The 16,262-nt window shown below is 39.2% G+C and overlaps 1 protein-coding gene across 1 annotated transcript; it reads left to right on the plus strand.

The window, feature by feature from the left end:
• The first annotated feature begins 454 nt into the window (after nt 1–454).
• Nucleotides 455–13,268, plus strand: ralaa (v-ral simian leukemia viral oncogene homolog Aa (ras related)). The gene is made up of 5 exons (XM_052114687.1): nt 455–696; nt 5,056–5,343; nt 6,589–6,797; nt 7,090–7,264; nt 9,973–13,268. The coding sequence occupies exons 2-5, from the start codon at nt 5,230–5,232 to the stop codon at nt 10,093–10,095; spliced, it is 621 nt and encodes a 206-aa protein (XP_051970647.1). The 5' UTR covers nt 455–696; nt 5,056–5,229; the 3' UTR covers nt 10,096–13,268.
• The last annotated feature ends 2,994 nt before the right edge of the window (nt 13,269–16,262 follow it).

Genomic DNA, 16,262 nt, shown 5'->3' on the forward strand with positions numbered 1-16,262 from the left:
GATTTATCAGCATTTGGAGTTAAGGTCAGAAAATAAATTCTTTCATACTTCCAAGACCTACAGAGGAGTGTTAAAAACAAAAACAGTATTTAAATTTACTTCTCTTTCTTCGTTGTGAATAACTGCTATATATTTGTACATTGGTTTGATTTCATTATTCATAATATTTAACTAAAAATCATCGAGAAAACAGACCCCACCAACGTTTCAAGAGAAGCCTTTTCATAGACCTATACGTGTTCAAAACTGTTTTTTCTACAACTCCCGCTTGGCGTGTTTCAATTAATTTCCCGCCATAAATGGCGGCGTCAAGAGCCTCTAATCAGCGCGCGCTACATGAATCTTGTAGCGGGCGGGAGGGGAGCATTAAGCGCATGCGCAGACAGCTGCCGTGCGTTTCCCTGCATGGAAAACTGAAGCGGATCCATGTGACCCGCCTATTGGGCTCATCATCGACTCTACACACCAGTGAACACTGACTGCCATACCAAAGATCAAAGCAACCGGCTCATACCCGCTGTAAATACTGTCGGAAGTGAAGTTTGAGAGCACGTTTGATCTGATGACATTACTCGAAATGTGGTGGCTGCTGTAACAGAGAGGGAAAGAGAGAAAGAGTAGGGAAGAGGAATTTCCCCCTTTCCCTAGAGTCCTTGTGTCTCCTGATTACCTTTAGCTGAACGAGCAGACACAAAGGTAAGATCAAGCTCTATATGAAGATATATGAAGGATCGTGAGAGATATTTAATACATTTCTAGTATATTAATGTCTGCTGGGACTGTATTGTAACAGCCAGACTGTCTGCTAGTACATAAAAGCTAATGAACATTACCCATGCTGTTATGATGGCTAGCCGCCGGCCAGCTAGTTCGTGTTCGTCTGTGGGAGGGCAGACAGTACATCTGACACTAAATATGTAAGTACTTGGGCGGTACCATGGTATTGTGATGGTAACATTTGGAAATTCCATTGTATTTTGATCTATACCATGGCACTGAATGATTGTCATCCATACACCATGGTATTAACATGGCACAATTATGGAACTACAACGGTACATGTCCCAAAACCATGATAACTGATAAGTGAAAACATGACTTCTTTCGGCTGCTCCCATTAGGGGTCACCACAGCGGACCTTCCGTGATCCACATATTTGACTTGGCACTGGTTTTACACCGGATGCCCTTCCTGATTCAATTCCCAGTGGCTGGGGGACTTTCACTCACACCCACTGGGCAATTTAGAGTCTCCAATTCACTTAACCTGCATGTTTTTGTACTTGTGGGGGAAACCGGAGCAAGTGAAAACATGACTAGATGGGGTAAAATCACAGACACGTGTTTTCTGATCAGGTCATGTGTATATTATTCCTTTAACATTTGTGTTACAGAAAGTTGGATGCTGTTGTTGTGTTTAGCTGAACCAGCCCTGACACATTCATCTGATGTAGATAATGTATGGATTATTAGTACACTCACACATACTATATATGCACTTATAATGAATACATTACACCTGGTATAGTTCTTAGATGTGTTATGTATAATTCTTCCCTATACTTCTATCAGTTATAGATTATTTGGCAGTCACCACAAATGTGTTTGTGTTATACATTTATCTTGGTCGGGCAGTTCTGGATTGATTGATAAGCCTACCTGTTGCTTACTGTTTTGTTGGTTTAGATCTGCCTCATTACCATGTGACATTTACATGCAGTAATACATATTTATTTGCTGCTGTCGACTAAATTGGTACCAAGGAATTTCAAAGGTAATGTTTGTAATTTTTCAATGTTAAAATAATTTTCCTACCACAAGTTAATATGCAGTGATATATATGCGCCTTTCATAGATTGATTTCACAGTGCAGTAGTGTTTTCACAATTTTCTATCAAAACATTGCTCTGTTCATTTGAGCATTCCGAACAGGCCAGTATTGATGCATCGTTATTGAATGAACCAATCTTTTTAAGTGAATGTATCGTTCTTGTTCACCTCCATACACAACCTCATATTTCTCGTTCACTGACATCTTTCCCTTTCAAAGCCAATGAGTTCTAATTTGAAGCACGAGACTGCTTTGTTGGCTTTTCATGCCTGTAAAAATTTATTATAGCATAAGCCAATAGCATTCGAGTGTGGACTGTGAAGGAGCATGTCATTGGTTTCACCCACTGAATGAATATGCCATTTCACTGAACTAGTACCAGTTGTTTTTTAGAGCCTGAACAAAATGTAAGGTAACGTTCATGAACTAACTGATTGTACTGGGAAACTTGTTTGTGAACGAAATTATCAACTTGCTCAGTCATCTCGCTTGTGAATGAAGATCTGCTGACTAACTGAACAAAAGGAGGCGCATGTCATTCATTCAGTTCGACGTGAGTTATATTGTTATAAATGTTATTCACATTTAACAAGGAGAGAAAGGGGTAAAATGCACTAAGACAAGTTTATAAGTATACTCGCACACAAAAAATCCCCAATTTATGATTATGTAAAAATGACTGAAGACCATACAGTTAAAATTACAATAATTACGGATGTTAATGTTGTGCTTTGCACAGTGTAAGGTATATTATCAGGCTTTTCTTGAACTTTCCCTCTGTCTTGGTAAACATTAGACAAAATAAAGGGAAAATAAGGCCAGCCATTTGTAGTGAAAACTGTTATGGTGTTTAAACTCGATTTTAAAACGTCTTCATGCATTTGTAGACGTAAAAATTCCATTTGTGTTACTTTTTAAGACTGACTTTAGTGTGAGCCAACAGCATTTGAGAGTGGGCTGTTAAGGAGCATATCACCCACTGACGAATACGCCCCTTCACTGAAATAGTCGGTCATGTCATTTGTGGGCGAACTGAATGTACTGTTAAACTCTTTCGCAAACGATTTAAATGAATCCTTCGTTTCGTACACGAATGATCTTCTGACCAGATGAATGAAAGGAGCTGCATGTAGTTCATTCAGTTCGTCAATCTAGCTCAACAAGAAAAGGGTCTGGATTATTTATAAAAAAGTTTTAGTGATGACCACACATTAGAATGACCTATTGACGTTATTGAAACTCATAATTTTTTAGGCTATTACTGTTGGCATTTTTTATTATAGCTTGATAAGTATTAATGCTCAACAGTTCAGAAAATTATTGTCAGATTTGCTTTGTCGTATGTAGGGCTGCCCCTGATAGTCGACCAAAGGTTAGTCGATGAGAAGTTTTGATTGTATCGTCTTGACATCGTCAAAGGCATCAGCTTTTGGCGATCACTCTGACCATTGTCGATCCCCTATATCATCGTCTGTCGACACAACCCTAATGTGCATTTCTCTATAAATTAACAAAATGTTCAAATGGTCTCCTTGCTGGTTTTTCATTCAGCATCATTATCGCTTTTGCCGGTGTCGCTGTGGCTCACTTCATGCGTGTGCTTGTAAAATGTATATTTTAAAGGCTCATTATTATGGTTTAGTATTTCTCAGCCCTGGAACTCAAATCATTTTCTGATGTTAAAATATCCACAGGTACACCTCCAACTGACTCCAATTAACCTATCAGAAACTATTTGCCTGAAGGCTTGACATAATTTTCTGGAATTTTCCAAGCTGCTTAAAGGCACAGTTAACTTGGTGTATGTATACTTCTGACCAACTGGAATTTTGATATAGTCAATTAATAGTGACACAATCTGTCTGTAAACAATTGTTGGAAAAATTGCTCATGTCATGCACAAAGTAGATGCCCTTTAGAAGTAGAACGACTTGCCAAAACTATAGTTTGCTAATATATAAAATCTGTGGAGTGGTTAAAATTTGTTTTGAATGACTTCAACCTAAGTGTATGTAAACTTCTGACTTCATGCGCGCGCGCGTGTGTGTGTGTGTGTGTGTGTGTGTGTGTGTATGTAATGTAAATGTCTCCATCTATCTTTCTATGAGGAATTTGCTGACAAATAACACTACCAATCACTTTGGTTGTTTTAAAAGAGCGTGCTAATAAAATATGGCATTATCCATAGCAACGACGTCAACTCTGTCTTACTCTTACATTTGAGATTGCTCTTAGTAGATTTGTGAATAGCCTTTAAGCAAAAACTCTTAGCTAGGAACTCTTTGGAGAATTCCTAGTGGTAAGCTAAAAATCTTTGTGAATACGGGCCAGATAACAAATATAAAGGGACTTTGAGAGTTTAGAGAGATTAAATTGCGTCATTTACAGTGCTTTATGGGAGTGGGTGGTCGTGCTGAGCACTTTTACGAGCCTTGTAGTTCTTCACCAGGGATTCCGCTGTAAATAAATAAAAGAAACAATGTGGACTTATGGCTTCAACAGATGCACCATCAATTAACAACCTTGTAGCTCACAGTATAGGTCTGACTATAGGTTTGCAAATTATTGTTAATAATCTATGCCCTGAGGGAGAAACAATTGGCTTTTTACTTCCGGATCTAGACTATTTCATTTTGTGCTGCAAATTGCACAGAAATTAAATGGTTAACCTTTAAATAAAATGTGACGAAGTAAAAACTGTGACTCTATGTAAATGCATGAATGAAAATGAAATGAAAAACGAAAAGCCTTAATGGACCATTAGAGCTGTTTGCAAATGCACAGGGAACTTTTCTGTCACAGCTAATACTTGATGTTTAGAGTAGAAGTCTGTGGACAATGCATTAAGCTGCCTTATTCATATCTTTATTTATTTTATTTTAGGCAGAAAGCTATTGGACCTAATCGCTTTTCAGACTAAAATCGCCTTGCATGCTTAACCAACTTTTAGGTAGGGGTATAAACACCTTACCTGACAATTGTTTGTATTTTATTTTTTTGGTTTATATCTTCATTTGGCCTTTTTCAGTGTGGCACATTGCTGTACCAAAGATGTACGTAAATGCAATTCTTATTCAAATGTTTTAGCCGAACAAGTCTGTAACATTAATACAGTGTTTGGTTGAGAAGCTGGATTTTGGTTGTCTTGTTTTAAATGAGATATTAAAAATTATTGGAATGAACACTAAGTAGAACATAACTAACAGGTTTGATTTTGCCTCCCAGGTACATACTGGATGGTACATGGTCATCTCTCGAACTATCTCCCACCTTAACCCCTCACTACGGTAACCTTCAGCATCTTCTTGACCTCCCTGACCCAAAACCCACTGGGCAGAAGCCGATCTTCTACAAACCCTGCAACTTTCCTCTCAACCCCACCCCATTGCAACAGTTACCATGGCAGCAGCCAAGCCGAAAGGGCAGAACTCGCTGGCTCTTCACAAGGTGATCATGGTCGGAAGCGGTGGTGTGGGAAAGTCAGCTCTAACTTTGCAGTTCATGTATGACGAGGTGAGGAATATATAGTTATAGCTTTTAATGAGATATGTTTTTAGTTTGGAGTTTAAATAAGACCTAATAGACAAATAGTACAAATAGACAGTACACAAAACAAATACTGTCTGGCTGAACATGATTTAGTCACTGTCAGTGATTGCACATGTTTGAAATTAGTTTTCTTAAATTAAATTACCATGTAATTTCAACTTAAACTTGAGGAAACCTAATTAATTCGAGCAAACCCAGCAAAATGTAACATGTCAAAATAAGATGAAACTCTTGTAGTGACAGAAAATGTTTAAAATGCCAGCAGTTGCTCTGGATAAAGCAATATGTAGAATGTTCAAAATTGATTAGTCCTCAACCTAGGATCAAGCTTCACTCTTCACCATGATGGTAACCTCAAACTACAACATAACATTAAACCCTAATCATTAACTTCCCCTTTTTATTCATCTTACACAATGACAAATAAAATAACACTTGCGTTTAACATTTAATCTCCCTGTCGAGTCCCATGGAAAGCAAGCTAGTTACAGTTAATCAAACCAAAAAATATTAATATTATATTTTTATTTTTGTTTTTTAGCTTAATTATCCCAAGCAACCAAAGAGCACCGAGATTTCACACCCTGTGCAGCACTTCTTTTGCATTCTTTGCTGTGATAAAATATTAATGTTGTCCCAAAGCAAATGTATTAAGTAAAGCTGACAAGACAATTGTTTTGATTTGATTTAACTCCATTAATTGAAGTTTTCTTTGGTTACATGAATTTGAGTAATATGAACATGGAAGGATTGAGTAAAACTGACGATAGTGAAAGTTCTGGAAAATCCAGCTAAAACCAGCTTCTGATGGTTGCTGATTTTACATTTCTTGCTTGTTGAAAATGGTCATGTAAGGTAGCTTATTTAAGCTGGTCTAGATGGTTGATCTGCTGGTGGACCTGATTTTGACTTTGTTGGCTCATTAAGTTAGTTAGAGCTGGTAGACCACCGTGGGCTGGAAACAAACCAAAAACCATATCCCAAAAAAACGGCTTTACTACCTTTTTAAACTGGTATGGCCTGTTTTGTTTTTTTTAGCAGTGAACCCAAGCCAATTAAATGGCCAGTTGGTTACTTGTCATCCATAGGTGGTGTTTATAAACTGTTTCTTTGTATTAGATAGTTGGAGCTATTTCCTTTGTGTTAATTTGAAGATAGTATGTGGCTGCTCTTCTCTTTGAGATAACGTTGTTCTCTTATTTCCCTCAGTTTGTGGAAGACTATGAGCCTACAAAAGCTGATAGTTACAGGAAGAAGGTGGTTCTGGATGGAGAGGAAGTCCAGATAGATATTTTGGACACAGCAGGTCAGGAGGATTACGCAGCCATTAGGGATAACTACTTCCGCAGCGGGGAAGGATTCCTCTGTGTCTTCTCCATTACTGAACTAGAATCTTTTGCAGCGACTGCTGATTTCAGGTAATTTATTGTTCTCCTGATGAGTGCAGATGCTTCTCAACTTGATTAAAAAAACTGTATCCATTTTAAATGTCCCTCTTTAATGAATGACACATTTATTTATTTTTTTATTATTTTTTTGGGGGGGCTAATTAATAAGCAAACATACAAATCCAGATATGTTTTTGCACATTTTGCCTTTTGGAATGTTTTGACACTATTTTGGCACTTTTGACAGTAAAGACTAGCAAAGGCATTATTAGCATTCACATAATTGGAGCAAGTTGTTTTAAAAGTTACCTTGTCCACTCAGAGAACAGATTCTGCGGGTGAAAGAAGACGAGAATGTCCCCTTTCTGTTGGTGGGGAATAAGTCAGATCTGGAAGATAGGAGGCAGGTTAGCGCTGATGAGGCCAAAGCCAGAGCTGATCAGTGGGGTGTGTGCTACGTGGAGACGTCTGCAAAGACCCGAGCCAATGTAGACAAGGTCAGTATTACTGAAATGATAAACTGTAAACTCAGAGTAAAGTTAAACAGTTGTGAACCCCTAAGATGTATTCTTTACCTGCGTAACCTGCTTTTTTTACTTTCAACGTCAGACTACAAATTGCTATGGTAAGACTTATGGCTCTTTGTTAACAGGTTGTGTAATAGGTAGTATTTTTACAGCATTTATTAATTGTGGTCAATTTATAAATAAATTATTGTTTATTGTTGGGTTGTAATGCAGTAACTAATGATAAATTATACAACTTTAATTTTCAAGAAAATGTTTTGGTATATGTAGTAATGAACATTTGGCAAGATGAGTCCACAAACTATTTTGTAAACTGGCTAAAGGCCCCAGTACACTTCATACATTTTTGAGTTCGTTCCAGTGGTTTATAACAGGTCGCCAGTGCAAACCTTCATGAAAACCTCTTATTAATCACATTACTGCCATTGGTCCACTTCATCTGTAAGTATGACCTGGAGCTACAGCTACTTTGAGGATGAAAGCTAATTCCCGTTCAGTCAGTTAAGATCGGTCAAGTTAAACACACCGACATGTAGAGTTATATTACCAAGCTGGTGAAACTTTTCCTACATCTGTACGATCTTTCACGTAGAGGCATTTATCAAAAACATGTCGAATATGATTTTATTTTGTATTATTATACTACAAAAGGAATAAAATCTACTCTAATACTTTTAAGTGCCAATTCAGTCATGTGCCATCTGCAGCCGAAAGCCATTCACACGTTTGCCCATAGTAAGATATGCCTCTCTTATCATTAATTTGTCTGTATTCTACTAGGGCTGGGCAATGTGTAAAAAAAGTTTTAGCGATAACTGCCTTCAAAAAATTGCAACATCTGATTACATCGTCAACCCCCCCTGCCGAGGGTTGTGAATTTTTTTTTTTGCCTTATTGATTTTGCTTTAACAATTTTATTAATTTATTGAAAAACTAAAGACTTCAGAGACATTTCTAAATTCAGATTGCATTTTAAACAAAAAATAAATAAATAAATAAATTAAAATAACAAAGTGATAATCTTATTTAACCACCTCCCCAAATCCAAACATTTACCATCTCCAACGGCCCCATTTGCCATCACACAAGTATCAGTCAAAGACAGCAGGTGAAAAATTACTAAATGCCATGAGATTAAGAACTGAAGACCATTATAAATGTAAATACAATAATAATAAAATAAGTCTAATAAATTCCCTTCTGTTCCCCCAAAAAATGCTTCCAAATGTGTGTTCTTATTGAATGTGTTTGTATTGTGTTTTGCTAATACAGTTTATGCTGCCTATAAAGAAAAGAAAATAGAACTAAATATTAGGTTCAAGGTGAATGTGTCTTCTATTATTTAGATTTAATCACTTTCATCTTTGTTTCTTTAATACAAAATATATATTACTGAACCTGCATGGTTGCATTCACAATGCTTGCCAACCATGTGGAAATAAAGCGAACTTAACTCGCAGCACCTCCTGAGATGTTCGGAGCTCATTTGCAGCATTCTCATAGACGACATTATTCTTGCAAACAGTTTTCAGATGAATGAAACCGTGAAAAAGAGTGATAACTCTACATGCGCCTGTTCCACTAGACCTGTTCCTGCTCATTCTGCACGCCTCTGAACAAACAGCGAATCACACGAGCATCGATAGCTTTTCTTTTGTCTGTTCTTAAAAAATATAATAAAGTGTGTTTCTTCAAGCACGTCTTTTTGACTAACAGCATTTCTTGTTATATGACATCTTACAGGTCGCCCGCCTGTTGCGGGTAGATGACCAAATTACCCGAGCATGAAATACATTTGGACGAGGATCTTGCAAACTATAATACATTTGTTGTCTTCTCACATCCAAGATTTTGCCATTTCCAGATATTGTTGTTCATCATCTGTTCACAATCGAGATCTTTGTAAGACATCGTCGATATATACGATTACATCATCATATCGCCCAGCCCTATATTCAACCCATTAACACCTTTTCTTTCTTTTTTCCACCCATCTCTGCAGTAGTATTCGTGTTATTATAAATGACAGAAGCGGAGTGTAATCGTCCAATATTATGGCAGCGTATGGTGTGTTGGCGCATTAGTGTCGTGAATGCATAATGTAAACAACTCAAATTAAATATACTACATATATATTACTTTAAATCATCATTGAATTGTTAAAACTGCTTTTTTTTTTTTTTTTACTAATGTTGTGTGAATTCTATTCCTAGAATGAGGTATAAAGTCATTGATAACACATTATAATGTCACATTAGTTAGGATTTTTACATGTAGTCTTGATCATTCTCATTTAAATGTTCCTCAAAACGCCTCCCCCAATGTTGTGGCTGGTGTCTGAATATATGCAAACAGGATGTGTTTCTCATTTCTTTTTGGCTTTGAGCAAAGAACAAAGAAGCACTTTGCCATGAGTGTGCTGGGGCCTTAACACCACCAATCCCTCTTATTATTTAGCTCCTCCCCTTCAACCCCATCATATAGAGACAACTTGTTACAATCAAGCTGACTTTTTTCTTTCTTTAAAAATCCTGTTTCACTCTGATTATGAAAGTAAAATTGTTTGTGAACAGTGAAAATTGCATTAAGTGAACAAGGAATCATGGACATTACAAGCAACTGGTTTAGCTGATGTTTAATGATGCATATTCCAGAAAACTGAACTGTCTTGGTTGCAGGTTTTCTTTGACCTCATGAGGGAAATTCGTGCCAGAAAGATGGAGGACAGCAAGGAGAAGAACGGCAAGAAGAAGAGGAAAAGTTTGGCCAAACGAATCCGCGAAAGATGCTGCATTTTATAGTCTCTCTGATGGTATTCTGTTAGGTTTTACATGTGTATTTGGATGTCTATATTTTGCCCTATTGCCAACAAATGCTCATCGGCGATATTTCCTGGTGTTTGTGTGTCAGATGTGTGGTTGTTGCTAGAATAAGAATCAGGAGTGTCGTTATGGTTGATTTCTTGGGCTATGCCACATGCTGTTGTCTACTTCAGTGTGTCTGTTGAAGCACAGGGCACTATTGCTTCATTCATTGGATTTAGAAAAAAACTAACCCAGCACATCATAATAATTGCCTAATTTATTAAAAACGAAAGAAAAAAAGAATGATGTCAATTATTAGTTTTAACATAATAATCTAATCTATTTAATAATTACAGAAACAATCAGGCTTTTGTTACTCCAGTTAGTGATTTGTACCATAGTTGTTGTTGTTGTTGTTATTATTGTTTATTTTATTTTGATTAGAGACTTAATTCCCTAACTTGAGCCAGCTACTTGGCAGCATCAGTGGAATAAATGATTTGTAAACAGGAAGTTATTTTGGCTGCACCCATTTTGTGTACTTCACTTCTTGATGCCTTGATGTTCAGTTGTGAATGTGACTTGCACTTATCACCTATACTGGCAGAGCTCCACTGATCCCTTTTGTGTCTAATCATTGTGGAATTGGAGAGGTTGCTAGCAAGATAGGAAAGAGAACCTATACTGTATTGCTTGTGTGAGCAGCAAGTTAGAGAAATGATACTTTGAAATTTGCTTTCCGTCTTGCTATTGGAAGGTCAAAAATGCCACCGCAACATTGCATGTGGCCGAAGTAAGTACAATGACAATCTTATGCTTTTCATATGTGATATGTAAATCCAAAATTTTTCCTTTTGGTCAGCTTGTGCACTCATGCCCACTGTTCCAGTCTTAACCAGAATAATACATGTTTCTATCATCATCTTGAAAATATGTAATGTGTATCAGTCCAGTGACTTAGTTTGCTTTTCTGCGTATTTATACATGTATTGCCAGTGTTTATTTCAGCCACTATTTTAAATGTGCTTTATTATTAAAATGGAGTTCTAACTTTCTGTATTGTGGCCATACCTCGATTGCTTTTTAGCAGAAAGAAAAAGATGATACGTCCCAGTTATCTGGTTTGCCATGACTAGTTCTTTGAAGATAAAAGCTGAGGCCACATCCACACTAATCCATTTTCAATTCCAAATGTCATTGTCATCGTGTGCGAGAGAATTTTAGGTGGAGGAAAAGGCAGTTCTAGTCTTTAAACACCAGATTGTTTACACCCGCTGTCGTATTGGTCACTTCAGGTTGACAAGTTTTTAATATTGGGAGAAGATTCACCAACATGTACCTTCTGCCAGAATCCATTATCCCTGAAACATGTTTTATTAAACTGTACTGCTCTTAACCCCGTGATAAACCTTTTTTATTCAGTCAGCACCCTGAAAGAAATGTTTAACAAAATCAAACCGAATGCAATTTTTGAGTTTTTAGGAAAAATGGATTTTAAAAACCTCTTATAGAATTGCTTACACATTTGCCGCCATGGAATTAGCCATAGAAGCTGGCATGGTGTTAAAAACAAACAAACGACAAACTAGTTTTTAAACGAAAATGGATTTGTGTAAATGTGGGCTTCCTGTTTTAGTTAATGCTTTCAAGAGGCGCTTCTAGCAACATGCAGGAAAATAATATACAGTACTGTGTAAAAGTCTTAGGGGCATTTTATTTATATATTCAGCTTTTAGTGTATTAATAGGAAATATCAATTTTAGATTTCAACATTCCCTTTGCAAATAGAATTGAACAGAAGAATAACAAGGAGCTCTACAACAGCTGTATAGCCCCCATAGAGCCCGATCTCAACATCATGTCTATCTGTGATTACATAAAGAGACAGAAGCAATTGAGACAGTCTAAATAGATCGAAGAACTGTGGAGAATTCTCCATGAAGCTTGGAACATCCTATCTGCCAACAACCAAGATAAACTGTGTCTAGAAGAATTGGGGAAAGGTGGTCACACCTTTTTTTTATGTTTACTGGACTTTGTATGATTTTAATTGAAAACTATTTATGTCATTATTTTTGAAGACATCCTCACTATGCAACATTTTTCACAAGGGCCTAAAACCTTTGCACAGTACTGTATAAAAATATCCTTCTCTAAATCAACTGTAACATTTTCACTGGATAAGTGACAAGATCCCCCATTTGTCATAGCACAATGGCTCCCTATTGACATGTGAGAACAATGAACGTGCATCACTTCATGCAAAGGTGTCAAGAGCTAATTATTCCCCAAAAGTGTTTGCTTGGGAAACAACTTCACGTAAGCAGTGGTTTTAAGTATGAACTACTAACACAAGAACCTCCTGTTGAATACATGAATCTAAAGATGTCACACCAAAGGCCAGTGGGGTATTAATGCATGGTGGATTATATCTCTGCTGAACTTTAATGTATGCAAAGGCTTTTGTAGCAATCGCAGCTGTGTTCTTGCCTGTTTTGACTAATCATTTCTTTCATGGTGCTATTTTTTTTTTTTTTACTTAATTAAGAAGACTTTGTCCTTAGTATGTATGTGTACTTGTTTGTGTATGTGTCATGAAAGGATATGTGTATTTTAAAGGGGAAGGGTATTCTGTTAAAAATGTTTTTAGTGTGCAGTAAGTAAAAAAATATGATTTCAGTGTAAAATATAAAAAAGATTATTGCTAGTTTTCAGTAGTAGGTAGAATTTCTAGTTGAACCTTGTGTAAAATATTCAGACTAACTACTCAAGTTCATTAGTTTTCCTTAAGGACTGGCCATTTATATGTGTGCCATTTCCAACTGTAAAAGTAACATTTTGCTTTCAAAGCAAGAAAAATGTAATTTATTAATTTAATTGATTTTATTTATCTTAAATGTGTTTCTAAATTTTTTTTTACCTTTTCATTTGCTTTGAGAGGTATGTTTTCTCAGATGTTTTTCTTTTCTCTTTTAACCACATATCCATACAGATAATGTATACTAGTCTTACCTTATGATTATGCTTAAACATTTCTATTAAAATCATATATTGTTGCTATGCTTTGACTATACTGGAAAAGAAATACATATTGCTATAGCATCAATGCCCTGACTGCCTGGAATGATCCAATTCTTGTTATTGCACATTTTATTTGTTAATAAAAAATAGAAAAGAAAATACACATCTCTATTGCATTATGAATGTAATTCTATGGTTTTCAACATGGTGACAACAACCTTTGTGTCGTGTATTATGTAAAGAACACATCAGTGCTTATTGATAATTTACTCATTTTTATTTATTTCCAATTGCAGCATATCAAAAGAACTGACTGCAATCATTCACCCTTCATGTTGGGAAGATTTACGAAAATGTAATCTGGTATAATTACAAACTCTATGACCAAAATTTTAATCAGTAATGTATTTTTATACTAAACATTTTAGGTCATCTAAATGTTAAATGTATTAACCAATTAACCCTCCTTTTATTAAAACCAACTTGCTATTTGTCAGCCGAGTAAAACAATGGTGCATAAATGGTCACAATAAGTTACCCAAGACTTGAAAATAATAATGAGTGATTAGGAGTGCCTCTATATATATATATATGATTAATCCTCATAATTATTCATGAGGTGTGAAGGTGAGGCCTTTGCCTGCACTGTGTTTCTCTTATCAGGTTGCCCACAAGTATCTAATGGAGAATTAACTATCTCCAGGAGACACTACAGACTTCAAGCTGCAGCTCTATCACATCTGGAAAAAGAAATATGAAAGTATTGCACACTAAAGACAGTTCAGTCAAATAATAATAACAATTTTAAGATAAAATTCCATAAAATTGAATTGTCTATATATAAAAAAAAAGGCCTAAATATTTTTTATTTAATTTCAACATTTCACAATTCAATTTGACTGAATTTAGTTATGAAATTAAAATATGTAAATCGTTTGGTTACGTATGTAACCTCCGTTCCCCGAGGGAGGGAACGACACGTTGTGTCGGAGAAGCGACACTAGGGGTCTCTCTTGAGTGCCGATATTCACCTCTGATCTATTGAAAAGGGCCAATGGGAGTTGGCAGTCAGTATTTGCATACCCCGCCCCCGGACATACGGGTATTTAAGCGGGGCAAATACGGGAGTTCATTCAGGATTTTTCTGAGGAGCCGGAAATGGTCCGGCCACAACAGTGGCTCGGTTCAGCGACATGGCGGAGGAAAGACACAACGTGTCGTTCCTCTCCTCGGGGAATGGAGGTTACATACGTAACCAAGCGTTCCCTTCTGTCGCTCTCTCCACGTTGTGTCAGAGAAGCGACACTAGGGGACCCATTCCAATCTTGCCATGCGCTGAACCGTGTACGTGAACCGCCGATACAGTGGCGGGCAGGGATTTCATCCAGTGCCGCGCATCGTCTGTACCTGGCTGCACGTACCCTTCCCCAATGCCCCATAAGAACATCGGAATCCTTCTAGTTACCCTGGGAGGGGAACAAGGCGATGTTTGCCAACATGGGAACGGGCCAGCCTGGCTGGGCCTCTTTTCTCTCTATGTTTCTCGCATAGAGCAATCACGGCCGGGGCCCTTACACGCATATAGGGAAGGGGGTCTTACCCAGACCCTGCAGAGACCACACCTGCCCTTTTTCTTGGGGAGGAAAAGTGGTAGACACGTCACACGGCCGTCTTAGGGCTCGTGTGGAAAGTATGGTGCGGTGGTAGATCCAGCCTCGAAAGGGGGAGTTGCTACAGCACGGGGCAGCTGTAACTGCCTAAGGGAGACACGGGGGTCCGCTCGTAAGGGGACAGAACCGTGGAATTACACACAGTGGGAGTCCGAACCGGAGGCCTTCTTATTTTACCTGTGGAGCCCCTATACCAGTACGGGGTGGCCATCAGGGTACCCGCAGTGGCTTGGGTCGGCGAGTTCCTCCGCTGAACCGCGGACCCGGAGGGCTGGGGAGGAATCGACCAGGGTCCCAACTCGGAGTGGGGTGCCCTGGGAAGAAGGCGCACTACTTTACCTTGACGTCAGGAAAAGGGCGCTGGGCGCAAGCGATCCACCCGGCCGGTCGGTCTTCGTGTTACAGAGTTCTACGGGCTCGGACCTGAGAAAACACGAGACGCCACCGACTCAACGCGGAGGTTGTAAAACCTCGAAGGTGTTGGGTGTTGCCCAACCCGCGGCTCTACAGATGTCTGCTAGGGAGGTGCCCTTGCCAGTGCCCACGAGGACGCAACACCCCTTGTTGAGTGAGCTCGGACCCACAAGGGTAGGGGCACGGCCTGGGTGTGATAAGCCAGTGTGATGGCGTTGACAACCCAGTGGGCGAGCCTCTGTTTGGAGACGGCATTCCCTATCTGCCGTCCCCCAAAGCAGACAAAGAGCTGCTCAGAGCGCTTTCTGGTGCTCTGTGTGCGGTCCAGGTAAATGCGCAGGGTGTGCACTGGACACAGCAACGAAAGGGCTGGGTCTGCCTCCTCCCGGGGCAGCACTTGCAGGTTCACTACCTGATCTCGGAATGGTGTGGTAGGAACCTTGGGCACATAGCCCGGTCGCGGTCTTAGGATCACAGACATATCTGCCGGACCGAACTCCAGGCAAGTGTCGCTGACAGAGAACGCTCCTCATCCTCCCTGACCTTGCACAGCACCGGTGCAAGAAGGCTCACTGGGGGGAAATGCGTACTTGCGCAGCCCCGAGGGCCAGCTGTGTGCCAGCGCGTCTGTCCCGAGGGGAGCCTCTGTTAGGGCGTACCAGAGCGGACAGTGGGAGGTTTCCTGGGAGGCAAACAGGTCTACCTGGGCCTTGCCGAACCGTTCCCAAAAGACTTGAGTCGCTGCTGGCTCCATAGGAGGAGACGGCGGGCGAGTTGTGACATGTTGTGGGAGCGTACGCCGCCTTGGCGATTTATGTACACCCCCACTGTGGTGCTGTCCGATCTCACGAGGACATGTTTGTCCCGAACTAACGGGAGGAACTTCCTGAGAGAAAGAAGGACAGTCAACAACTCCAGGCAATTGATGTGCCAACGCAGCGGGGCCCCTTTCCAACGGCCCGCTGCTGCGTGCCCGCTGCACACGGCACCCCACCCGGACCGGGAGGCGTCGGTTGTGACCAGGACGCATTGGGACACCTGCTGCAGGGGCACTCCTGC

Source organism: Xyrauchen texanus, chromosome 42 (genome assembly GCF_025860055.1).
Source record: "Xyrauchen texanus isolate HMW12.3.18 chromosome 42, RBS_HiC_50CHRs, whole genome shotgun sequence".
NCBI classification, from domain to species: domain Eukaryota; kingdom Metazoa; phylum Chordata; class Actinopteri; order Cypriniformes; family Catostomidae; genus Xyrauchen; species Xyrauchen texanus.